The sequence below is a fragment of the Eumetopias jubatus genome, unplaced genomic scaffold (genome assembly GCF_037043125.1).
Source record: "Eumetopias jubatus isolate StellerSeaLion01/CBP00866 unplaced genomic scaffold, mEumJub1_p1.0 scaffold_14, whole genome shotgun sequence".
Taxonomy (NCBI): Eukaryota; Metazoa; Chordata; class Mammalia; order Carnivora; family Otariidae; genus Eumetopias; species Eumetopias jubatus.
Window position 1 is genome coordinate 36911588 of NW_028274820.1, and position 27940 is coordinate 36939527.

The 27940-nt window shown below is 37.0% G+C and overlaps 1 protein-coding gene across 4 annotated transcripts in view; it reads left to right on the forward strand.

The window, feature by feature from the left end:
* The first annotated feature begins 513 nt into the window (after window positions 1-513).
* The window catches only part of AKAP9 (A-kinase anchoring protein 9), a 155430-nt gene continuing 128003 nt past the window's right edge, over window positions 514-27940 (forward strand). For all 4 annotated transcript variants that reach the window (XM_028117920.2, XM_088018581.1, XM_088018583.1 and 1 more), the window contains exons 1-3: window positions 514-770; window positions 23411-23641; window positions 26985-27029. In XM_028117920.2, the coding sequence (XP_027973721.1) occupies window positions 723-770; window positions 23411-23641; window positions 26985-27029 (324 nt within the window). In that variant the 5' untranslated portion in view covers window positions 514-722. The remainder of the gene's footprint in view (window positions 771-23410; window positions 23642-26984; window positions 27030-27940) is intronic.

The window sequence follows — 27940 nt, forward strand, 5'->3', positions numbered from 1 at the left end:
GCTGGCTGATCTCCCAATTCTTCGACTGGAGGAGTCGATCTGGGTTGAAAAACTAACGTCCGGTGGGTCTTTTCCTCTCCGCCCCACCCCAGTCTTTTCCTTTGGGTTTTTCATCGGTCACCAACCTCGCCGTTAGGAATGTATTATTTCTGTGAAAAATCTCAATGTTTTAAAAGCGACCACTGAGTCCCTTGCATGGTGGGCGGAATCCTGCCGGTATCCCTGGCACACCCCCTCTCTCCGAGCTCCTCAGCCATGCCACCACCTGGGGAGCGTTCGTCCCCGAGGAAGGGCGCTCACCCACGTGGGTTTCTCGCGTGCGAGAGCCCGGGTCCGAACCGGGGTCCAGGCCGGGGTAGCCCGGGCAAAGGCGCGCGGGCCCAGTGGGGGCGGGGCGGCGCGCGGGGCGGGGCCGCGAGCGCACCTGCCCGGCGCGGCGGGGCTCGCGGCGTCTGCGCGGCCCGACGTGCCCCCCCCCTCCCGCCTTGCCGTGTGTTTACGTGGAGACGAAGATGGCGGCGGCGGTGACGGCGTTGCCCGTGTGGCTGAGGACGGTCAGCCAGTGAGCGCGGAGACTGGTTCCACGCCGGGCGGGGGAGAGGTCCAGGCCTGGCCCTGCTCCCTAGGCGGCGGATCTTGCGGTCCCACCTCTACCGGAATCGACCTTTCCTTTTTACCCCCGACCCTCTCCCTGTCTTCCCCCAGCTTTCCCTTCAGAGGCCATGGAGGACGAGGAGAGACAGAAGAAACTGGAGGCCGGCAAAGCGAAGGTAAGAGAGCCGGAGGCTGTTGGGCCCGCGGTGGGAGGCGGTGGCTGGAAAGGGGTGGGAGAGGGCCTGGCATACGGAGATCGCAGCAGCCAGGTTCCCTGCCCGGGAGGGAGGGGCTGCAGGACCTGAATTTTCCCCTTGCCCTCTACTCTCCTTTTTTCAGTTGAAAAAGCCTGGTGTTACTACCTAGCAGATGATACTTCCGTGATGATTGGGTGGTGTGGCTTCTTTCTTGTGAATGCTCAAATAAAACCCTTGCTTTACTGTATAGCTATAAGCTGGTATTTATTGCTTTTAAAATTCCAGCCTTTCGCTGTTTTAGGGAGTTTCCTGGGTAGTGCAGGCATTGTGCTTTTCAGGGTGGGGATTTAGGGCTTTTCTTTATTTGGTGGGGGATTTGTACGCCGATCATCAGCTTAGCTTTCTTTGGTGGCACGCTGGCACTGTTGTGTATGTGATTGGCCTGTGACAGCTGCCTTAGCGGTGGCTTGAGTGTGCCACAAGTGCCAGCTGTGAAGTTCGCCTTAGGGGCGTTTTAGAAGCATAGCTTTATATGTTTGTGTTTGGAGGTCTTTGTCACGGCATGCGCTTTTGTATTGTGTGGAATGTTAGTGCAGTCAGTGAATGGAACTGCGGGGGACGAAAGGTACCATATTCTAAGCAATCTATAGAATTCCTGCTTCAAATAATTGAATTGTTATATATGTCTCAGAGAGTCCCTATTTTATGCCTGCGTGAAAGAAAAAAAACCTGTAAAGCAAACAGTACAAGACTATAATCAGGTATTACTCACTGGGCTTCGTGAAAAATTTGATATAGACAAGGTATAAATTAAATTGTGTACTTCTTTTAAAAATTACATATTCGAGCATATCTTCTAGCTGGTCTCAAAGGCGCCCTTCCTCCGTTATGACGACGTTACCTTTTATAGATTATATTCTGCCTTATTAGAGATAATTGTTAGCAATCATACTTGGACCACGATTAAATTATAATATAGTTAACTGTTTTTCTTTCTTCCTCTCCTTTGCTCCCTCCAAATAAAACAAATAAAGGAGGCGGGCTCCATGATTTCAGTAATCACTGAAGGGCCATACTGCAGAGATGCCATAGTAGATGCTCAACACAAGTTTTTTAGATGAGTATGCATATAAACTAGCTTCATATTTCTGAAGTACAGTTGGCTTTCGCATAAGTCCCTTCTATCTAAGATCAAAGCTTGAGTGCTTTTATATTACCTGGTAGATTATTACTTTAAAATCTAAATGGTGGAAAAGGGGAATCAAGACATCTTCAGAAGCCTGAAGTTGATTATATTTCTGTAACCTGAGGGTCTGAACAAGCTCTGAATCCAAGAAGGTGGAGGTAAAGTGTGTGCCTCCTTTGGAAAGCATTGATGTTCTAGTTAGACATTTTGTTTCTTAATTCAGAGTTTGTATTGCCTGTCCCCAGAAGTATGTTTCCTAAAGATAATGCATGAAGCAGTCCTGCAAAATATACTTTGGACGATACATATCGTATCAGAGGATTTATTTAAATTGATTTGGCCAAAAAAAAATTCTAGTTTCTTTGTGTGTATGTGTGTTTTTGTCTGTCCTTCAAAACTCTGCCTATGGGGTGAAAATCTTTTTCTTTTGATATTCACTTTTATTGTAGAAGATTATCGTCTTCTAGAGTTGAGCCCAATTTTTCTAGTCAGAAATAAATCTGTCAGATTTATAAGGCAAGATACGTTTGCTGGAACATTAGCTGTACAATCTAAAAACACTGGAAACAACATTCAAAGAGAATATTAGAATAATTGTTTTCTAAACCATATCATGTAAGTGCAATGGAATATTATGCAGCCATTAAGATTATGAAGACCAATAGGAATATGAGAAATAGCATGAAAATTGCATCATTAAAATTAGTGTATACATTACTCCATTTGTTTAAACTTGTGTGCTTTTAGATTAAGACTTAAAAATTATGTATTGTAAAGTCATTCAGCAAAACTTTGTTGAACTGTTTTATACCAAAAGTTGGAAATTTAGAGGTGGTGTCAGTCTCTGTTCTCAAGTTGCTCACAGTTTAGTGGGAGAGACTAGACACTGGGTAGTTAAGTACAATGAGAGAGGAGGTAGAGTAGGATTTGGGGTGAATTTTTTCATTTGTAAAAGTGCATTAAATACTGCTACCTTGTTTTTGAGATTACAAAGAAGGCTCTTGATATTAATGCAGCCAATCATGGTGCCTACCATATAGTAGGTACTCAATAAATATTTGCTTAATGAATGAATGAGCAGAATGACTATAGTCGTTCATAGGTACTACTTTACTAGAATATTGTAATTTAATAGCAGTAATCCAGATTTCTCTTAATTGAAAGTCTGTTATTGCTGGCATCAGAAATCACTTAAACTGATCATTTCTTTTTTTTTTTTTTTAGATTTATTTATTTATTTGACAGAGAGAGAGAGACAGCGAGAGCAGGAACACAAGCAGGGGGAGTGGGAGAGGGAGAAGCAGGCTTCCTGCAGAGTAGGGAACCTGATGTGGGACTCGATCCCAGGACCCTGGGATCATGACCTGAGCCGAAGGCAAATGCTTAATGACTGAGCCACCCAGGCGTCCCTAAACTGATCATTTCTAAAACTTATTTAGAAACTTGGCTTTCTGAATGTCTTATTTGTTCATTGAACTTAAATATTGTGTTTGATAATCTGATTTTATGAACCATAACTTTTTAATATTTTTCTTGGTGTTTGGTAAGCTGATCATTGAAAAATTTCCTTTCTGTATCTAGATTTTATAAATGATTATTTTTTATGGCTTGTTTGCAGTACAGTATGCTTTATAAAATAGCAACCAGAATCTGCAATGATAGAATAAATTCTGGTATATGTAGCCATTAAAATAATGCTATAAAGACTTTCTGAGTTGGGAAAATGTCCACAAATAATGCCAGGTTAATAAAAATGTTATATAAAGTATATGTACATACTTATATATGAAGACACCTGGAAAAAATGCACTAAGGTGTAAATGATGGCTATCTCTGGGTGCTAGGTTATTGGCAATTTTAATTTTCTTTACACTTTTAGTCGTCTCCAGATTCTCTACAATATTTCTTTTAGGATCAGTAAAAAAAAAATGCTTAAAAATCATTTTTAAATACAGTAAAAGCTTATCAAATACAGTATGATGAAGAACTCATCATACTGTATGGTTATTATAGAGAATAAAAAAATGAGGCACAGAAAAGGTAGGTTTCCTAAAGGCCCTCACTTTGGTGTAGTTCTGCAACTAATTCTTAATTCCAGTGTTGCTTATATTACAGAGTTGGGAGAGCCTGTATTATTAGACTTGCATAGACTTCCTTTCTGTTTTGTAGTTCTTTTTTCCTTTCTGTCTGTTCTTACTGCCATGGTCATACTCATCTTGCCTTGCTCCATCTCATCTGCCTCTTTCCCTAATTTGCTGTTTGAGATTTGCTGTGACTAGAAAACTCAGTGAGTTTGATAGAATGGTTTATAAAAATCAGAGGCAGTGGGGGCCAGTGAATGGGCTTTATGATAGTTCAGTTTTTCTACTTGTTGGTTTTTGGGTTGCTGTCGAGTCCTCGGCTACTTCCTCATTGTTAATGTAGCAAGAAGCCTGACCCATGGAGATGTGAGACATTACTGCATTATTAAGTAAATATTTTCAGAGCTGGGCTAATCCCATTTACAAGGTGCTGATGGGGATGGCACTACATAGGCTTTCTTTGTGTTAAACTGCTTTAAATGACTTCATTTTTTTTCCAAGTGAAATTATTTACACTGTTATATAAAGGAAGTATTGTAATATTAGTGAACAAAATTAGAGGATGGTTGGGTATTTAGTATTAATGTTACTACTATAAATACACATTGGGTATACTTAACATTCTATTCATGTAGCAGAATTCAGTAAAACCAAAGTTTTGCACCAGCTATTCAGCATTGTATATATTTGGCATTATTTATTGAATAATCATTAAAAATTTTGCCTATTGCATTCAGTTAAGTAGTAATTATATGATTTTTATTTGTTTAATGAGCATTTTCAGTTTGAAAAGTAGTGCCAGTTGTATGCAAAAAAGGACAAGGCTCTATGCAAGCTGTGTATTAGGTTATTGGTAGCTGGATTTTTCAATTACTGTTTACACTCTGATAGACAGTTACGGTGCATAATTGTTCTTTGCTTATTTCAGATATACTACACCACCACTAAGAAAGTTGCTCTTCATTCTTGTTTCTTTAAAACTTTCTAGTTGTTTGTGTGTGTGTGTTTTTGTTTTGTTTTGTTTTGAGTAAGGTCTACGTGGGGCTTGAACTCACAACCTCAGGATCAAGAGTTGCATGCTCTGCCACTGAGCCGGCCCGGCACCCCAAGACCTTCTAGTTTTTTATTCTTTATGTGTCATAGCTTACTTAGCTTCAGAGTAGATACAGCAGTTGATACCTTTATCGTCATTTTTTTCCATCATCATTTATTCTGACCGTTGTGCATTGTGACTTAAAAATTAATTCATGACCGGGGCGCCTGGGTGGCTCAGTCGTTGGGCGTCTGCCTTCTGCTCGGGTCATGGTCCCGGGGTCCTGGGATCGAGCCCCACATTGGGCTCTCTGCTTGGCGGGAAGCCTGCTTCTCCTTCTCCCACTCCCCCTGCTTGTGTTCCCTCTCTCGCTGTGTCTCTTTGTCAAAAAAAAAAAAAAAAATTAAAAAAAATTAAATCTTAAAAAAAATTAAATCATGACCTTTAGGCTTTGTTGAAAAACAAAACAAGACATGTTTTTTAGATGATGAGCCTTAAGAGGGATAATATGGAGGAAAGTATGGGCAGAATAGTCTTTTTAAAGTGAATAGTGAAGAAAGGTTTCTAAAGCAAATCCAAGAAGTGGCAGGAAGTGGGTGAAAGAGTGGTAAGATCCGATGAAGAGAGACTTACCAAAGAGGTCTGTGGTGTCCCGTCAGTGAAACTGAAAGCTGAATGAGCACATGGAAGAGATGAAGTGAAAAAGATAGGATATATCCAAGTGACTAGAATATGACAAAATTGGGCAGGAATTATTTTTAAACAAAAACACGTCTTTATATATAAGGTTTGTAGGAAGAGCTAAACTATGTAAAATATGTATTATAGGCTACTAATTATTGAAATATAAGTAAAATTCTAATATGGAACTAGAAAAATTTCTCATGGTAAATTAAACATTAAATGATAAACATTATTTAAATTTTTTTTACAATTCCACTAAAATTGAAATTAGTCATCTTATTTCATTGGTTAGCATCTCTTTAAAACTTTAATTTGGAAAAACTTCAAAAAAATTTTTTTTTAAGATTTTATTTATTTGACAGAGAGAGACAGCAAGAGAGGGAACACAAGCAGGGGGAGTGGGAGAGGGAGAAGCAGGCTTCCCGCTGAGCAGGAACCCTGATGCGGGGCTCCATCCCAGGTCCCTGGGACCATGACCTGAGCCGAAGGCAGACGCTTAATGACTGAGCCACCCAGGCGCCCCAAAACTTCGAAATTTTAAAAAGTTTATTTATAGAGGTTGTTTTGCATCTGGGGTATATATGTGTGAGAATTTGTAATATGGCTGTTTGGCATACTAGAAAAGACACTAGGGCTTTGGAAACATTTATTTGCTTATTCAGCTGACATTTTTGAACGCCTACAGCTGCAACTATGGACTTTTATTTAGCAAGCATTTATATAAATTATCACAAATTCTGTGCTTTATTGTCTATGGGAATAATCCTGTTGCAGGACATGAATCTCAACAGGTGTTTTGGAGAACAAATGAGACAGTGATTGAGAACTTTTTAAGTTCTGGTGCTAGATACAAAGAAGCTATGATTTTTTAAAATTGAGATGAAATTCACCTAACAAAAATTAATCATCTAAAAATGAACAATTCAGTGGCATTTAGTAAGTACACATTTCACAACCACCGATTCCATTTAGTTCCAAAACATTTTTATCATCCCAGAATAAAACCTATACATTAAGTAGATACTCTTCATTCCCTCCTTCCCCCAGTCCCCAGCTACCACCGTCTGCTTTCTGTTTCTATGAGTGTACCTATTCCAGATATTTCTTATAAATGGAATCCTATAATATTTGATCCTTACTGTCTAGCTCTTTTCATCCATGCATCCATGCATCCATACTTCATTCCCTTTTATGGCTGAATAATGTTCCATCGTATGTAGCATTTACTACACTTTGTTCATCCGTTGATGGGCATTTGAGTTGTTTCCGCTGTTTGGCTATTATGAATAGCACTGCTGTGAACGTTCACATGTAAGTATCTGAGTACCTGTTTTCATTTCTCTTGAGGATATACCTAGGAGTGGAATTGCTGGATCATGTGTTTTTTGAGGAACTGCCAAACTGGATTTCCACAGCATCTGTAACATTTTACATGTCCACCAGCAAGTGTATGAAGGTTTCAGTTCCAGTTTCTCCATATACTCACCAACACTTGTTGTTTTGTTTTTTTTTTATTATAGCTGTTCTAGTGGGTGGAAAGTGGTATCTCCTTGTGTTTTGACTTGTGATTCCCTAATGACTGAGGATGTTGAGCATCTTTTCATGTACTTTTTGGCCATTTGTCTATTTTCAGAGAAATGTCTATTTAAGTCCTTTGCCCATTTTTAATTGGGTTGTTGCCAATTGTTACATAATATTAGTTATTGTATGCATTTTTTCTATATGCAAGGAGAGAGTGAGAATACATGTGCTCAGGCAGATAGGAGAGAGGGGTAGACAGAGAGAACCATACATCTCAGTAGGATTATAGGATTATCTTCCATCTTGCTTTTTTTTTTTAAAGACTTCTAGGCTCTTCCAACATTTAAACTATTGCTTTGAATAATAGGTTCTAGGTGAATTGATTAGAGCATGATACAGAAGTTTGAGTTCTCTGTGGGCCATTGAGTCATTTCATTCCATGACTAGCTGTTTTATAAGAGCATGCAGTTGGTCAAAGGGACACCTGTTGGGTTTTTGGCTTGGACATTACCAATCCATTTTCACTGTGGGAACAAAATAACCTAGTCTTGTTCAGTAACAAAAAGGCTTGTCATTTTCATATGTGAACACAGTATTTCACTAGTATAACATATTTTTGTTGTCATTTTGACTTTTAAGGGATCATTTCTTAAAGCCCCCAAAGATATTATTTTGACTTGTAAAAACTACACTAAACTTTACTATTCAAAATCCTAATCTATAAAGATCCAAATTTGTAAATTGTATTGACTGAATAGGTTCTCTGGTTTATAGATCTCTGAAAAACAGGGTGTAAAATCACTTTCTTGCTCTTCCCCTTTTTTTTCTTCTCTTGATACTGAACACACTACAAAATTCCTTCTTCACTAAGAATCATTTATTGTGGGCTCTGTGATTAAGCTGTATTTATTCCTCAGGAGTTTCACTTTTATTCAAGTTGATGTTGTGTTATTGTTTCCCCACGGAAGATAGATAGGGTTAGGGACCAATTAGAACTAAAAATACTTGTTCTCTATCAAAAATCAAATTTAACATATGAAAGTATATGAGGGTGATACAGGGAATTGCAATTACTTAGGGCAGTGATCTCAGTTAATTACCACACCATTTATGGTCTGTTGACTGTTATGTATATGTTGATTTCTTAAGTCAAGTAGATACATACTCTAAAGGGAAAGGTAATAGAAACTGTTTAAAAACTGCATTAGCAAATATCTGCTAGAAGTTTATATATGAAATAATGGGTTTTGGCTAAAAGTTATAGAAACTATTTTCTATTCATAGACAACTTAAAAATATTGGAAATATTTTTCTGTAAAATCTTTTACATTTATCAAGTTAGTATTTAAATTTTGGTTTGCATAAATTCCTTTTGTAATGAAAATACATGTCTGAGCATTTTTACTGAGTGACTTCCCTGTAATAAGAGAACTCTCACTTTTCCACTTCAACCAATAGCAATTCTTATAATAGAGTTTGAAAAGAAAAGATAATTTGGGATGGAGATATATATATATATATATTAGTTGAGAAGAGTATATATTTTAAAATTCAAAGGGTAAAATCCAATGTAGGTAATTTTAATAGGCCTCAGGTATTCATTCATTCATTCATTCATTCATTTATTTATTTATTTAAGAGAAAGAGCAGAGTAAGCTGGAGAGAACATGAGTGGCAGGGGAGGGGCAGAGGGAGAGGGAGAAGCGGGCTCCCCCCTGAGCAGGGAGCCCCCTGCAGGGCTCCATCCAGTCGGAGGTCTCTGGGATCATGATCTGGGCCAAAGGCAGACAGGCAGACACTTAACCAATTGAGCCACCCAGGCGCCCCAGAAGGCCTTAGGGTTTTAACCTTAAGACAGAAGAGTCTATATGTAGTCTTTTTTCCTTTAGGATTTGAATTTAAACTTTTTTAATGTTCTAGAGTTCTTTTCTACCTCATGTGCAATCATATTTCAGAGGCGTAGTAGTTTATACCTATTCAGAAAGCAGCTCAGTTGAAAACTAAAATCCTTTGAAGTATTTTGTGAGTATCTTCCTAGATCCCGCAAGCTTGTAACCCAACCCCATTCATTTTTATTTTTTAATTCAAAATCTGTCTCGTACTTAGCCTTTTTCTTCTCATTCTAACACCATTCACTACCCAGTAAAACCAGGCCCACTTTACCTCACCTTCTACTTGGTTTCCCTGGCACTCTCCTTAACCTTTCAGATCCAGCCAGTCACCACATTCTGCTAATTTTACCTTCTAAATATTTCTTGATTTATCCACACTTCTGTTCCTACCTCATTATCACTCACTTGGGCAGTGGGAAGTTTGACGGTGGAAGAAAGAATATGAATTCGATAGTAATAGTAGCTACCAGTTCTGGAGCACTTTCTAATGCTAGGCATTATGCTAAGGGTTATATTTATTACCTCATTTAATCCTTATAACTGTTCTAAGAGCTGTGGATACTGTTGCTATCCCTGTTTTATAGGTGGGAAAACTGGAGAGGTTAAGTAATTTGCATGTCATAGTGGCAGAGCAATGATTTAAATCTAGTTGTCTGACCAAAGAGATTGTGTTCTTAACTTCAATCCTACACAGGCTCTTAGATCTTTGATCAGTGTTTAGGAGGTAGGATTGAGAGACCTTGGTAATTAGTTGTAAAGGGTAAGGAAGATGCTATGGTCTGAATGTTTGTGTTTCCCCAAAATTCATATGTTGAGATCCTAACCTCCAACGTGATAGTATTAGGAGGTGGGGCCTTTGGGAGGTAATTAGGTCGTGAGGGCGGAGCCCTCATGAATGTGATTAATTCCCTTACAAAAAAAATCTCTTGCCTCTTCCATCATGTGAGGTTATAGCAAAGAGATGACCACCTGTGAACTAGAAAGTGGGCTCTCACCAGATCCTAAGTCTTCTTTCTGGCCCCTAATCTTAGACTTTAGCTTCCAGAACTATGACTTTAGCCTCCAGAACTTTGAGAAATAAATTTCTTTATATACTACTAAGTCTGTAATATTTTGTTATAGCAGCCCAAACAGGCTAAGGCGAGAATTGACTCTAGTTTTCTGACTTGAGCAACTGTAAGGAGGTAGGTGCTAGTCTCTGAGATAAGGAAGATGAACATATTTGGGGGAAGAGAAGAGTTTGAATGAAATGGGTATCTGAGATAGGAAATATGGGCATATTTGGAGGGAAACAAATATTTGAGTCAGATGAAAATGAGTTTTGTTTTGGATATGTTGAGTTGGAGGTGCTTATAGGACATCCTAGAGGAATGATCCAGTGTAAAATTGAATGTGTCTGGAACTGAAGACAGAAGCCCATGCTAGAGATAAATATTTGGTTTAAAGATACTAGCGATACTCTGGAAGTAAGGAGTTTAGTCAGGAAGAAGACTAATGCAGACTGAGAGTTGAATCCTCTAGAAGCACCTATGTTTGTTTGTTTGCTTTTGTAGAAGCACCCATGTTTAAAAGGCAGGTGAAGAAGTATCTGCAAAGAACACTGAAACACAAACTGTTCACAAAGCTAGAAGACAGTGATGTCTGTGAAACTGAGGGAAGACAGTTTCAAGTAAGGAGGAGTACCACTAGTCAAAAATGAGAAATCAAGTATGATGAGACTTGAAAAGTGACCATTAGCTTTAGCAGCCATTGGTCAGAAAGGGAAATGTAGATTCCAGATTAAGGAATGAATGGGAATCAGGGAAAGGTGGTGTATGCTACCTAATTTTTCAAAGTTGTTGTTGTGAAAAGCAATATAATTGTAGTGGTAATGAGCTTAGACTAGACGAGACCATCTGGGATCAAATCATGGCTCTGCCATTTTTAGCTTTGTGACTTTAGGCAAGTTATTTAACCTCTCTGTGCCCCTGCTCCCCATCTGGAAGATGAGAATAATAATAGTACCTGCCTTGGGGTTATTATGAGAATTCAGCTAATACTTACAAAGCACTTAGAATATTGTCAGACTATGAAAAGTGTTCAAGAAGTATTAACCATCATCATTATCCTTTCCATGCTGGAGCATAGAGGATCAAACTACACAGCAGAAAATTAGATTGGAGAAATAGGCTGGGATCAGATAATGAGAAGCTATATGTACTCTTTAAAATAGTATGGATTTGGGCGCCTGGGTGGCTCAGTTGGTTAAGCGACTGCCTTCAGCTCAGGTCATGATCCTGGAGTCCCGGGATCAAGTCCCACATCAGGGAGTCCGCTTCTCCCTCTGACCCTCTTCCCTCTCGTGCTGTCTCTCATTCTCTCTCTCAAATAAATAAATAAAAATCTTTAATAAAAAAAATAAAATAAAATAGTATGGATTTTATCCTAAAAGTAGCAGAAACCTGTTAAAAGGATATATATTTGATATGTTTAACCTTTGAAGAGGTTATTCCTTTCCAAAGAATATATCCCATGGTCAGGTAGGTATGCTGCCACCTGGTGGCAGTTCTGTTATTGCTATATAGATGAAGCAGTTAAACCATTTTTTAAAAAATTATATTGATTTGATTAATACAGCTAAATGTAAATCAAATAGCCTAATTCTAATAAGGCTTTTTTTTTATTTTTTTAAGATTTATTTATTTGAGAGAGTGTGTGAGCAGGGGGAGAGGCAGAGGGAGACAGAAAGGGAGAGACAATCTCTAGCAGACACCCTCCTGAGTGTGGGTGTGGGGGGGATGGGCAACATGGGGCTTGATCCCACGACCCTGGGATGGTGACCTGAGCCCAGGCACCCTGGGCTTTTTTATTTTCAAAAACCTAGTATTATTTAAGTGAAGGAGAGAAGATAGAGGGTTATTATAAAGATAGATTTCAAAGGAAGGTAAATGAAATAAAGATAGATTTCAGAGGAAGGTAAATGAAATATAGTTGGGCCTCATGGGAAACTGAAAAGGCATTTGGAATCAGTGCTGTTCTCTACATCATCTCTTATCTTTCACAATATCTGATACTCTTCCTTTGCCTGTACATCAGTTAACCCACATCTGTTCTATTTAATGAGGTTGTTTCTCACTATATACAGTTTAAGAAAAGAAAGAGGAGAGAAAATTTATTTAAGTAGTGGAAGCCTATCTATTCATAGAATAAGCATCTAGCCTAGCGGTTCCCAAACATTGCAGCACAACAGAAGCACCTGGGAAGCTTCAAACAATTTTGAATCCTAGGTCACACTTCATCCCCAAATCAGAATATCTGGGGTGGAGCCAGGACTTACTCTTTTTTGTTTTTTGGTTTTGTTTTGTTTTTTAGAGAGAGCGAGTGAGTGCAGGGGAGGGGGTGGGGGAGAGGGAACCGACAACCCTGAAATCACGACCTAAGCTGAAATCAAGAGTCGGTTGCCCAACAGACTGAGCCACCCAGGCGCCCCTGGACTCACTATTTTTTTTTAAGATTTACTCATTTGGGGGGGCAGGGGCATAGAGAGAGAATCTTCAAGCAGACTGCACGCTGAGCACAGAGCCTGACGTGGGGCTCAAACTCACAAACCATGAGATCACAATCTGAATCAAAACCAAGAGTTCGACGCTTAACCAACTGAGCCACCCAGGTACCCCAAGACTTATTATTTTTTGAAAGATCCTCAATATGTAGTAGAGTTACTGATCCAGTAACATCATCACTGTGTGATTCTGCAACACTGAGTGATTGTATATCATGAACTGTCATATGCCAGCTGCTTTCCTTGGTGTGCAGCTGAAGAAGTAGGAATGATATATGTCAGCAGGAAAACAGCAGAGAAAAGTATTTGAGTCTGCAACATGACTAGTAGGTTTATCATGTAAATTGTACTTCATGGTTGATTTTAGGGATATTTATAGATTTATATGATTATTGTATCATTCATGTAAGATGCATCTCCCCTCTGTTATCTTTCTGGACATCTTTCTTGCCTTCTTGTTCCCTAATTCCAGAAGAATTGAATTGACTCACTTCTTTTCTCAAACTAGAGCAGCAGGAGAGACCCGGGTGTCATGGATGGTAGGAGCACTGGCTAATTTCCTCAGAAGGAAGTTCTGCATACTTTAGAAATACCTAAATTAATTATGTTTCACTTACAAGAGGATAAATATAAAATAAATAGGTAAGGGATGCCTGGGTGGCTCAGTTAAGTGTCTAATTCTTGACCTCAGCTCAGGTCTTGATCTCAGGGTCAGGAGTTCAAGCCCCACACCCAGTGTGGAACCTACTTAAAAAATGATTAGGTAAGATAAATGATTAAAAAAAAACTACCTTTATACTTACTACCCAGCTTAAGAAATAAGCAATTCAAATACATTTGAAAATCTAATCCCAGCCCCTTACCACCTCAGGTAGCTACAGTTCTGAATTTTATTTATCATTGCTTTGCTTTTCTGTGTCACATATATATACATAAGCAGTTTGTTGGTTTCCCTATTTTTTTGTTTTGTTTTGTTTTTAAAGATTTTTATTTATTTGAGAGAGCGAGAATGAGAGAGAGCACATGAGAGGGGGGAGGGTCAGAGGGAGAAGCAGACTCCTTGCTTAGCAGGGAGCCTGATGTAGGACTCGATCCTGGGACTCCAGGATCATGACTTGAGCCAAAGGCAGTCGCTCAACCAACTGAGCCACCCAGGCGCCCGGTTTTCCTGTTTTTGAACTTAATGGTATCATGTTGCAAGCGGTCTTTAGTGATTTGCTTTATGTTCAATGTTACGTAGAGAGTGTTCACTCCTGCATAGTATTCCATTATTGGAATTTGCCCCAGTACCAATGAGCATTTGGGTTGTTTCCAGTTTTTTTGTTGTTACAAACACTGCTGCTTTGTTAGCTTTTGTCCATCTTCTGATGCACAGCACGTACCAAAGGCTTAGATTTGTGCAGAGATTGTGATCCCAAGGTCTATCAGTTCTTGGGGAGTAGTGACTGTGTGAGGGAATGAGGTAGGAAGAGGAAATGAAGCAAAAAACAAACTGATATTTGTGTGTTTATTATATACCTCATTACATCACATAAATGATCTCTGACAGATGTCCTTTAGAGCTGTTGATGGACACTGGATACCTGACAGGATGGGCCTTTGAACTGACCAGATGTAGCAGTTCTTCCATTATTAAATTGAGAATTCCTGCAAAAAGAAGATACATACATATATCAGAAGGAATAATAGTTTATAACCTGTGGCTTATGAATGAAACTTCAAGTGTTAAACTGGCATATATTTATGTTGCTGAGAGAGATAGTATCTGTTACAGATATATCTTGGTTTAAGGATTCTTCTTTATAAGAGATGTACACTGTTTTTATTTATTTTTAAGGAGATTAAGCTTCATAATATGGAGAGACTAGATAAGATTGGGGCAGAGTGCCATTATTCTTACTGTTCGTTGTTAATAACTGAGGTGACAGTGAAATGAAACAGAGGTAGATGGCATGTGAACAGTGAAGATGTAATGACCTGTCAGTGTTAGCAGTTAATGCTTATGAGGTTTGGTAACCATGTCTGGAGAGGCTGATGAAAGTGGCTAGGTCCCAGGACAGCATATTCCAGGGACTCTGCCTTCTCTCTGCTTTTTGGAATGAGATTTGTGGTAGATGTGTATTGTGTCCTTTAAAAAAATGGTGATACTAACTTATAAGTCCATGATAATTTTTATTAGCGAATATTCTTTACAGAATATTCTTTACAGATCTGTGGGGAAGGAGGCAGTGAAGATTTTTCAAAGAAGAAAACAATCACCCATAGTCTCAATCCATAAATAATCACTATTAGTTTGTTGATTCTTTGTTTCTGTGTATATTTTTAAACTTAACTTGAATCATACTCTATGCAATTTTGGCTTCTTTTCCTCAGACTTTATGTTGAGAGCATTTTCTCACATAAAGATTTTTTTGAAAACATTATTTTTGACAGTTACATTGTATGGTTATGCAATAATATAACCATAGAACTGGTGTGTCATCTTTTAAGAAAAATTATTTATTTTAAATAATCTCTGCACCCAGTGTGGGTCTGGAACTCACAACCCCATGATAAGAGTCGCATGCTCTTCTGACTGAACCAGACAGGCACCCCATTTTTTTTAAAAAGAAACTCTGCAGATGTTCTGAAATTCTGAGGAGTAATGCCTAAAATTACTGTTTAGTGGTGCCTCTTTTTATAAAAAATAAATTATCTTTTTTTATTCAACAAATATTCATTGAGAACCTATGTGCAGGCACTCTTCTAGACTTAGAGTATTATGTAGGCTTTGATTCTGATTAAAAACCTCTTTCCTCCTGAAGCCTCCTATCTAGTTATTTGTTCTGAAATAAGTTAACTTCATATAATCAGCAACATGAACCTAAAACAGTATTTTAATTATTTTAAGTACTTAGAAGAGATTTGTTCTAAGCACTATAAAGTAATCATTCTAATTTTTATTCTGCATCTATCATCTTTTTTCATTGGGGTCATTTAATAATACTGTTTATTGTTTTTCAAGTAATGGTTTTTGTTTGTGTGTTTTTTTAAGGGGGGGAGGGGCAGAGGGAAAGGGAAAGAGGAGATCCCACGCAGGTCGCACACCATGTGCAGAGCCCAACACCAGGCTCAATCCCACAACCCTGAGATTGTGACCTGAGGTAAAACCAAGAGCCAGACGCCTAACCAACTGAGCCACCCAGCCACCCCTCAAGCAACGGTTTTTAAAAAAAAAAACAGCTCTTATAATGTAAAATTCTAGCTTTTCCTCCTTTATAATGAAGAGTAGGAAGAGGAGAATGGACAAAGAAAAATTGAAAACAGTTCTTCAAAAGAGCCCTTAAAAATGGAAGAAATCTTTTATTTTTTAATGTTATTTGAGAGAGAGTATGTGTGCGTGCACCCGTGCTAGCAGGGTCGGGGCAGAGAGAGAATCTTGAGCAGATTCCCCGTTGAGCGTGGAGCCTAATGCAGGGCTCAATCTCACAACCCTGAGATCATGACCTGAACTGAAATCAACAGTTGGACACTTAATTGACTGAGCCACCCAGGTGCCCCAAAACTGAAAGAAATCTTAAGAAGTCCTTCTAATCTATCTCTTCATTGTACAGTTGAAGAAATTGGATTCTACTGAGGTCAAATGGCTTGTCCAGTATCACAAAGCTAGTTTATTAGACTCTCTTTAGACATAATGATTCAGTATTCTATTATATGTAACCCATATTCTTTTTGAAATATTATTTTCATTCACCAAATATTTGTATCTACTATGTGCCATACGATGAAATGTGTTAAAATATGCAAAATTAAGATGATTCCTTAGAGTGCAGAATCTTTTTTCTTCTTAAACATGAAGATGTTCCAAAACTAATAAAAAATCTACACTGAATGAGATTATAGAATGTAAGTAAGACTGATGGCTCAGTAATGTAAAGTTCTGAGGTCTTTTCCGTATCTGATATTTTTGGGGCTATTTGGCACTGTTATTTTCCAGCAGTTTGTGATACTGTTGGAAAATATGCTTCAGAGCATCCTTAAAATGTTGCTTTTGTCTTCCTTGCTTTTCAGTTGCCCCACATACAAATTGTCTTTGGGTCAACTGTTGTAATCTTCTTTTTGTTTCCATAGTTAGGCCCCTGGAGTTTTGTTGTAATAGTTTGTACAACATTCTTGTGCAGCATTCATTAAGGAATATTAAAAAGGTTTAAAGGCAGTACTGACAAGTACAAATAGTCACCATAATTAGAATTAATTAGGATTTCTTAAATTTTCTACAGCGAAAACATAGAAAATGGCTCAACTCACAGCTGTTTTTGGAAACTGGAGAGACTAGATAACATTTTTAAAATATTTTACAATGTTCTCTTTTGGGTGTGTGTGTGTTGTTGTTGTGGGTGTTTTTTTCCCTAGTTTGGTCAAAAAAGTATTTGTCGGTTTGGTGATTTCATGTATTCATGACTTTGAACTTAGTGTTCTAGGATTTGAAGTATAATGACAAATGAAGGAGAAAAAGGAACTCAATGCATGGAACATAAATTGGTATAATGGAAAAATACTGGATTTGGAGTCAGGTGTTCTTACTCTGTTTTGCCACTTAACTGATTATGATCTTAGACAAGTAACTCATATTTGTCTTCAAATCTCAGCTTCATACTCTTTTTTCCAGTAGGATATTTCCTCACTTCTCCCGACGTCACCAACCAAATTAAATCTTTCCATTGTAGGCTTTCTTTACTACCTATACTTTATCTTCAAGGCATTTTTTTTATCTCTTGAAATGATGTATATCTGTGTTTATCTGTATTTGTTTAATTTGTTCTTCCGACCTGGATTACAATTCATAGGAGTATGGTGTGTATCTGTTTGATTCATTACTACCTGTACTGCCTTTAGTGCAGTGCTGGATACATGATAGGCAGTCAATAAATATTTTTAAATAAATAAACTACTTAATACCTGTCCTATGCCAAGTTATTATCCTCACAGATCTAAAACTTAACCACCACACCTCTTATAGAAAGCTGCCTTTGAAAGTCATCAGAGAGGGAGAAAAAGCATGAGACTCTTAACTCTAGGAAACAAACTGAGCGGTGCTGGGCGGGGGGATGGGGTAACTGGGTGATAGGCATTAAGGAGGGTGGGAGATGTGATGAGCACTGGGTGTTATACACACTGATGAATTATTATACCCTACATTTGAAACTAAAGATGTACTATATGTTGGCTAATTGAATTTAAATTAAAAAAAAAAAGAATTTATTTTTAAAAAAGCTGCCTTTGAGAAAATCAGGATATGAGAGCCTCCCCTCCTTAAAGATATATAGGAGTACTTTTGATTATGAAATTGTACACTAACTTTTATTTGCTTCCCACAACTCAGTGATGTAATAGGCTGGCCTTGACTAAAAGATCCTACTTGTAGGACCATGTATTTTGGTTCATGTCTAGCACAGTGCCTGGAACATAGTTAACACTCAGTGAACATTTGATAAATGTTATAATTAGTAGTTTTTTTGAAGTGCCATTATAAAAACTTGGCATGTTTTTATACAGGATTTTTTAAGTTCCTTGTTTTATTGAGAATGATTACTTAGAAGGTTATAAATATTGAACTTAAGGAATAAATTATCAGTAATTTTTGTTTAGTCGTTTAGTCATGTTCTGGTCAAAGTAAGATATTTGCTTGAGATTTGAATTAGTTCTGAAAGACAAGTGTATGTGGACATGGTATCTTTCCAGTAAATCTTGCAACTATTTCTGTGCCTACATATGTTAACATTTTTATAATTGGCTTCCAAATGACAAACACAGATGGCCGTAGTCTGAATTTTTAGCATGTTTTAGAATAAATGTTTTCCCAGTAATTTTAAGTGTATCATTTCAATATCAGGTGATTAGCTAATTGAGTAGAGTTTCTGATTTTTGCTTATCTGCTAGCTTGCCACTTTTCAGATTTAAAATAAAAATACATAGGTGTAAGAAATTAGACTTATGATCTTACTCCTCTCACATTTTTATGAAATGGAACTCTTGCAGAAAAGCTATTCTGGGCATTATATATTTATTTATTTTTTTTAAAATCAAAGTATAATTAGCATACTATTAGTTTCAGATGCACACTATAATGATTCAACAGTTCTTTACCTATACAAGTGTATTCTCATTCACCTTTATCTGTTTCATTCATCTCCATACCCACCTTCCCTCTACAGTTTCTTCTCTGTATTTAAGAGTCTTTTTTTTTTGTCTCTTTTTTCTGTTTGTTTTGTTTTTTAAATTCCACATAAGAGTAAAATTATATAGTATTTGTCTTTCTTAGTCTGACTTATTTCACTCAGTATAATGCCCTCCAGGTCTACCCACATTGTCTCAAATGGTATGCTCTCGCTCTCTCTTTTTTTTTGAGAGGGAGAGTGATGGAGGGAGGGGCAGAGGGAGAGGGAGAGAGAAAATCCCAAGAAGGCTCCACGCTTAGCACGGAGCCTGACACGGGACTTGATCTCACAACCTGAGACCATAACCCAAGCAGAAATCAAGTCAGATGCCCACCTAACTAAGCCACTGGCACCATCTCGTTTTTTATGGCTGTGTAATATTCCATTGTATATTGTACTACATCTTCCTTATCCATTTGTCTGTCAGTGAACTGTTAGGTTGCTTCCATATCTTGGCTATAGTAAATAATGCTGTAATAAACATGGGGGTGTATTTTTTTTTAAATTAGTGTTTTCATTTTCTTTGGGTAAATACCCAATAGTGGAACTACTGGATCAAATGGTAATTCCATTTTTAATTTTTTGAGGAATCTCCATACTGTTTCCCACAGTGGCTGTATCAATATGCATTCCCAGCAGCCATGCATAGGGTTTCCATTTTCTCCACATCCTTAGCAACACTTGTTATTTCTTGTGATTTTGATTTTAGCCATTCTGAAGGAGTAAAGTGATATCTCACTGTGGTTTTGATTTGCATTTCCCTGATTATGAGTGATGTTGAGTAGCTTTTTATGCATCTGTTAGCCATCTATATGTCTTCTTTGAGAAACGTCTATTCAGAACCTCTGTTCATTTTTTAGTCAGATTGGTTTTTTTGGTGTTGAGTTGTATAGTTCTGTATACATTTTTATGAAACAGAACTCTTGCTAAAAAGCTATTGTGGGCATTATTTTTGAGAATTAATTTTGTTTTGTTTTGCCTGATGGAGGAAGAGATGGTGAGAGAGATTATTTTGTGTTTTGATTCATTTAATTGCTGATTTTAATTCTAAAACCATGGGACTTTTCTAGATAATAGAATTAGATATGCCTGTTATGTCATCTGAATTGTCTGGTTCTATGGAATAGTGCTTAAAATAATTTTTTTTAGTGGTGACTTTTCTGTAAAAAGGTAAGTTATCTTTTTTCACTTAACATGTATTTTTTTTTTAAAGATTTTATTTATTTGAGAGAGAGAAATCATGAGTGGGGGCAGAGGGAGAGGGAGAAGCAGGCTCCATGCTGAGCTGGGAGCCCGACGCGGGGCTCCACCCCAGGACCCCGAGACCATGACCTCAGCTGAAGGCAGATGCCTAACCAACTGAGCCACCAGGTGCCCCTCAACATGTATTTTTTTAGTACTGTTCCAGGCTTTGAATATATAGCAGTGAACAGAAGAAAAATCCTTACCCTCATGCTGTCTACCTTCTGGTTAATTGTTCTGAAAAAATAGTATGACTTCATATAATCAGTAAAAGGCCTAAAACAATGTCTTGGTAATTTTATGTTCTTAGAAATGATTTGTTCTAAACACCATTCTACTTTTAATTCTACACCATTCTACCAGAAAACCATTCTACTTTTTAATTCTTAATTATTTTAAGTAATCTCTATTCCCACGTGGGGCTCAAACTCACCACCCCAAGATCAAGAGACGCATGCTCCTCTGACTGAGCCAGTCAGGCACCCCGAGAACCATTCTACTTTTTATTCTATATCTATTAATAACTTTTTCATTTGGGTTCATTTAGTAATGGATACTACTGTCTCAGAGGTGTTTTTTGAAAAATCAAACTTTTTAAAATACAGTTTTAGTTTTCTCCTTTGTTATGTATTTGTACATAAAATAAAAAATATAAATTATATAACCCTACAAGTTGGAATTTTAAACAGAATATTCTTCTTTGTCTTTATATTCTCTGCTCTCTGGGTATATTTTCTAACACAGACAACATGGAATGTTAAGAAGTTTCTGAAGTTGAACTTAAATATCAAGAATGTCATTATTAATGTTTTTCTTGGTTTTGTGTTCTCTCTGTGGGATCTTTTTAAAATGATGTGCCTAGACTTTTGATTCTATTTTCAGATAATATGTAATAGTGTTTCAGTTGGTTTATTTTTAAGAATGAATGTAGTATCCTCCAAAGTAGTTTAAATGCATTCCAGCAGCTTAATAATGTACAAATAGAGGCAACTGGTCTTGCATCTGTTCCTTAAGCAGACATGAAGTAGGGTAACAGGCTAGTTGCTAAATAACTGGGGAAAATTTTTAATGTGATATATTTTTACATTCTACAAGGTCAGTGATTGATCAGATATTTCTGACTTATGAGTCAGATGTCTTTATTAAGTAATCACTACTATATAGCTGTATCCTTTTTTTCATCTGCAACAAACAAAACAAGTATAAAATACGCTGTGTGTTATTCTGTAAGTTCTGGTATTTGTCACATATTTTGATAGTTAATGATATCAACATCATTAAGATTGTTTTAATACTTCGTATCATAAGAAATTTACTGGCCATCTTTGTGCTTGGTCTAATTAATAGTTATATAATGAATATGCTGTAGTAGGTTTCCTATTTAAAGGCACAAAGGGGCTTACACCTATTCTTATGCTTTTGTTCTTCTCTCAATGATCAAGTAGCTCAAAGTAAATTTAAGAATGGGTGGTTAGTAGTTGCTTCATATAAAATTTAGAAAATGTGTTGCATAAAAAAGGAAATTTCAAATGAGCATAATCTCCAGTCTAGAGAGATATCAAAGTTGTGGTTATATTCTTCCAGAATTTATATATGCCTATGTGTATAATGTTATTAAAATTCAAGCTAGTTAGAATTACTGAAGACTGTGGGCCTGAGCCCTGCTGGTCTTTCTTGAAAGGGATGCACACCATTTTCCTTTTATTAAAAAAAAAAAAAGATTTGGGGCGCCTTGCGTGGCTCAGTTGTTAAGCATCTGCGTTTGGCTCAGGTCATGATCCCAGGGTCCTGGGATCGAGCCCCGCCTTGGGCTCCCTGCTCAGTGGGAAGCCTGCTTCTTCCTCTCACACCCCCCTGCTTGTGTTCCCTCTCTCGCTGTGTCTTTCTCTGTCAAATAAATAAATAACCTTAAAAAAAAATTCTATTGCAGTATTATTTTATATATACCACTGTGTCATAAACATCTTTATTATTTTTCACATATACTTTTTATATAAACATCTTTAATATTATTATTTGCATTAACATTTTAATTGAGTTAATCCAGTATTACCCAAAGTATGTAATGCATACTCCTGATTTTAGGTGGTGACAAGATATTTTAGGTGATAGCCTGATCCAGTATTAAATAATAGTGAATAGGGGCACCTGGGTGGCTCAGATGGTTGATTGTCTGCCTTCAGCTCAGGTTATGATCCTGGGGTCCTGGGATGGAGCCCCGCATCGGGCTCCTGGCTCAGCGGGGAGCCTGCTTCTCCCTCTCCCGCTGCCTCTCCCCCTGCTCATGCTCTCTCTCTCTCTATCTCTATCTCTGTGTCTCAAATGAATAAATAAAATCTTTTTTAAAAATAAATAAATAATAGTGAATAGTATCATAAGAAAGTTAATACTTTTCCAGGTTTTTTTTAGACCATCTGTTTACAGTAAGCCAAAAGTCTGTTTGATGCTCATATATCCTTAATACTCCTTTAACACTTGCCTGTTTCTCTTATAACCTTCAGCAGTAATACCTAGCTAAAATTTTGATAATGTAGTGTTAGTTTTCATTACATTCATTTCTGTTTACTATTTTATTTAAGGAAATCACAAGTGATACTGGCTTTTAATTTATACCAGGATAGAAAGTCTCCTTTTAAAATAAATTTAGATAAGTACACTAGTTAAAACATGTTAAGTTAATGATAAGTATAGATGGCATTAGGACATGGCAAAAATCCTGATGATGATATGCAAGTGATTAGGGGATAGGAAGCACTATTGTTTGACATTTAAATTATTTCAAAATTTTTTCCCATTAGAAACAAGGCTGCAGTGATCATTTGTGTAACTAAATATTTTGCATGGACTAATTACATTTAGTACAAATTAGTAGAAGTCCCAGAAATTTCACAAGGTAAATGCATTTCGACCTCTTATATTTTTATATAATCTAACATCCAGATATTACACTCTTGCCAAGCTGTGAGTAAGAGCACCTGTTTTCCCTGTTCTCCCCAACTCTGGGCTATTTTTTTTTTCTTTAGACATGACATTTTCAGTTCTTAATATTTGAATAGTATTTATTCAGAAGTACCTAATTTTTTTTGCAATTTGGTAGTTATATTAAGGACTGTAACAACTGTCCTTTATTTAGTGATGGTTTGATTTTGTCAAGAAAATGATTCCAAAGATACTTGCTTTTTTCATAGTGGTGGTAAAGAAAAAGTATCTCTAATGATAAGGACATGTCTTTTTTTCTGTAGCTTGCCCAGTTTCGACAAAGGAAAGCTCAATCTGATGGGCAGAATCCTTCTAAGAAGCAGAAAAAAAAGAGGAAAACTTCAAGCAGTAAACATGATGTGTCAACATACCATGCTTTGAATATTGAGCACTCACAGAGTGATGAAATGTACATAAATAGTTCTCAGAGGGTAGGAACAGCCATGACTCCTGAATCCACAATAATCAAACGTGATGAGGTCTTCTCTGTTGAAGTAAGTATTCATCTAGATTTTTGAAAATGAGAATTCTAAGTGGAAAGTTGTTGTAATGACAACACTCATTATTACCCTGTGCAATTTTTGTGAGCTTGATTCAATAAACATTTGTAGTACAACAACTATAATATAATACATCAAGGATTCAGCACCAAGGATACAAGGGTAAATATGACATTTTCTGCCCTTTAGGAAAGTCAAGTGGGGAAGGCAGATGTAAGATAGTCTGTGTATTCTGATTACAGCTATGGTAACAAAAATTCATATGGTACCCTAGAGTACCAGGATTTGGGGGAATGCTAAATCAGCATTAGCTATCAGCAAGGAAGTACCAAGGCAACCTCTGTGATAAAAAAGCAACATCCACAAGAACATGAAGCTATGATATGACTTGGAAACTGTAGGAAGTTTAGTTTTAAAAGCATTACAGAATGTTGGGGGTGGGAGGATGGTAAAGGTGAGATTGCACCTGGCCCATAGAAGGCCCAAAATAAAGGCTGGTTTTCTTCTTCTCTTTAATGGTGTGATTTTCCAGAAGAAGGCGATGAGGGAGAATTTAAAAGTGGACTGGGATGGTGGATGGGATGGAGCTACCAACTAAAACCGGAGTAGAGAAGGCTGGGATGCTTAGGAGAAAGAGTGCTGTGTGAGACGGGTAATAATTACAATTTAGATTGTACCCTGACATATTTATATGAAAACAGAAAGATTTAGATAATATATAGGATTTGAGCTTTATTCAAAAGGTCAGGGATGTTAAAGATTTGCTAAGAGTGGATCTTTTTGAGATTTTCCTACTTAGAATTTGTTGAGCATCTTGGATATGTAGATTAGTGTTTTTCATCCAATTTGGGAAGTGTTCGGGCAGTGTATCGTCAGATATTCTTTCTGCTCCTTTCTTTCCCATCCTCTGGGTCTCCTATTATGCATGTTAGTATGTTTGATATTGTTGCACAGATCTCTCATGCTCTGTTCATTTTTCTTCTTTTTTTTTTTTTAAAGATTTTATTTATTCATTTGAGACACAGAGATACAGAGAGAGAAAGCATGAGCAGGGAGAGAGGCAGAGGGAGAGGGAGAAGCAGGCTCCCCGCTGAGCCAGGAGCCTGATGTGGGGCTCAATCCCAGGACCCTGGGATCATGACCTGAGCCGAAGGCAGATGCTTAACCAACTGAGCCACCCAGGCGCCCTTTCTTTTTTTTTTTTAAGATTTTATCTATTAAAAAATATTTTATTTATTTATTTGACAGAGAGAGAGAGAGAGAGAGAGAGAACACAAGTAGGCAGAGCGGCAGGGAGAGGGAGAAGCAAGCTCCCCGCTGAGCCGGGAGCCCAATGTGGGACTCGATCCCAGGACTCTGGGATCATGACCTGAGCCAAAGGCAGACACTTAACCGACTGAGCCACCCAGGCTCCCCTCTTCATTGTTTTTTAATCTTTTCCTCAGACTGCATAATTTCAATTGAACTGTATATTAAAGTTTGCTGATTCTTCACAGATCTGTTAAGCCCCTGAAATGAATTTTTCATTTCAGTTATTTTACTTTTTTAAAAAATTATTTTTAAAAATTTTATTTTTTTTAAGTAATCTCTACACCCCACATGGGACTTGAACTCACAACCTCACGATCAAGAGTTTCATGCTCCACCAACTGAGCCTGCCAGGTTCCCTCCTTTGGTTCTTTTATAGGGATGCTCTTTATTTTGTAAGGCAGTATCCTTATACTTTTCTTTAGTATTTTAGATTTAATTTTATTCACTTATTTGACTCTATTTAAAATAGCTCACTTAAAGTCTTTGTATATGAAGTCCAGTATTTGTGTTTCCTCAGGGACCATTTCTTCTGACTTGTTTTTCTTCTATATGGGCCATACTTTTCCTTTTTCTTTGTGTATCTTGTAATTGTCTGTTGAAATCTGGATCTTTTAAATGATGTAATATGGCAACTCTGTTGCTTGACGTGGTTTGAAGATGTATCTGTTATCTTTTTCTGCATAACAAATCAATGTTTGGGCTTCTCACTAGAGTTTTAGCATTTCCAGTGCAAAGAGTGTCTTGTTCACCATTTCATCCTCAGTAACACAGTTTTTAGTACACGATATACATTTAATCTATAGTTGTTTGAAATGCATAAGTGAATCGGCCATGAGGACTTATGTCATGAAAGTATTTTAGATTTGAAAGAGGGTCATATAAGTTAGGAACCCCTATGACAGAATTTTAGAATAGGGGTAAGCTTATTTCTGTTCCTGGCATCAGTTACTACATCAGAGAGGAGGTAGACTTAGAACTTGGTATTGAGTGATGAGTAAAATTTCCTTAAGTATAGATGGGAAAGGAGACAGTGCTTGTTCATATTTGTTGAATGAAAAGTGAAATATCTAGGTCTCTTTTCTCACTTGTAAATTGAGATTCTTAGGTGAGTGGGTGAACAGTGAAAGCAGTGAAAATTTAAGTTTCCTCCTTGAGGAAACTTCCTAGTGGTTCTGAACTGAAGGAACCTCTTTCTAGTGGTTCTAAACTAAGGGAAGGTCAGAAAAGCCACTCACTTCATACCCAAATCCGAGGGATGTAAGAATGAAACAGGAGTGTCTTAGTGTTTTATAAGCCGCAGAGGTATTAGTAACAATGAAGATTGTTATTTTTCTTCAAGTTCTTACTACTTTTCTAGCCTCAAGATTTGGTGATTATTTTTTTTACCCTTTTTTTTTTTTTAAAGTAATCTCTAAGCCCATTGTGGGGCTCGGAATCACGACTCCGAGATCAAGAGTCTCATGTTCTACCAACTGAGCCAGGCACGCTGATGATTTTTCTTTTTGAAGAAATTGACTTCTTTTGAGTAACATTTTACGACTTTCTTTTATTTAAAAGAGACATAAGATTTAGAGGGATGATATCTTATTTCGTGCTTGTCTTATAAATGATTTGTAATGTATATAAGACCCGGTGTGAAAGTACCTCTTGATACGTTTATATTTAGAAAAATGCTTTATGATAAATATCAGATGTGTTAGTTAGCCATTGTGATTCATAGATTGAAAATTTTAAAGGTTTAGGGGCGTATGGCTGGCTCAGTTGGTAGAGCATATGACTTTTGATCTCAGGGTTGTGAGTTGAAGCCCCATGTTGGGCACAGAGCTTACTTTTAAAAAATGAATAAAATAAAATCCACATACTTAAAAATTTTTTGTAAATGCTTGAATAATTTTTACTAGTTTTTTAGTGATATTTTTATGTGAATTTTCTATCATATTTTACTAATAGTAATGGGTTAATCAAGTACAATGTTTGGGGTGGGGGAGGAAGGCTTTAATGTAATTGGTTTTTATTTTTGTTTTAGCCAGAAAGTGAGATTTCAACTACCCCAGATGATTATAGTTCAGAGGTAAGAATAAGTAATATTATGTAGATTAACTTTTTATGTATTATTTTGAAACTTATTAATACTTTATTTCTTGCAACTCACCTGCTTATGTATTTTTATAAATATAATGAAGTATAGCATAACAAAATACAAGGTAAATGACCTAGAAACCTGAAGGTTATGTTTTTCTCTGTATTTTTTTCAGGTTATTAACTAAGGTCTTAAATCTGAATAGCTTGGGCCTTAATTAGAGGCCTTTAAGTTTCTAGGAAAATGATACTGAGATTTAGGATTAATTATCGTAATAAGGTATCCATATTCAACACAGTAAATATTTCATTATACAGACTATTTCACATTCTGAGTGATGCTTTTTACAAATGCTTTAATTCTATATAATTACATAAATTCATTTGTTGAAATTAATGCTGCAATAGTGATTTTTAATTTAGGTGATAAAAGCTAATGTAGGCATTGGCCACAGTAGTAAATACCTTCTTTATGTATTATTAATAAATATATGTCATATTGTTTTCTTTTTCTTATTGTTTCAGATATCATTATCATTTCTTTGGTTCAGAATTTGAGGATATTGAAAATTATTCCTTACTCTGAATGGTTCAGCAACTCAGTGTATTCCTTAAGTTTTGATATATTGTAGGTTTCTAATACCAAGAAAAAAAATCATGTTCTTTTTTTTTAAGATTTTATATATTTATTTGACAGAGAGATAGAGCAGGAACACAAGCAGGGGGAGTGGGGAGGGAGAAGCAGGCTTCCTGCCGAGCAGGGAGCCCAATGCGGGACTCAATCCCAGGACCCTGGGATCATGACCTGAGCCAAAGGCAGACACTTAACCACCCAGGCACCCAAAAAAAAATCATGTTCTTAAGTGAAAAGATTACTGTTTTGAATTGCAAATGGGAGTAAAA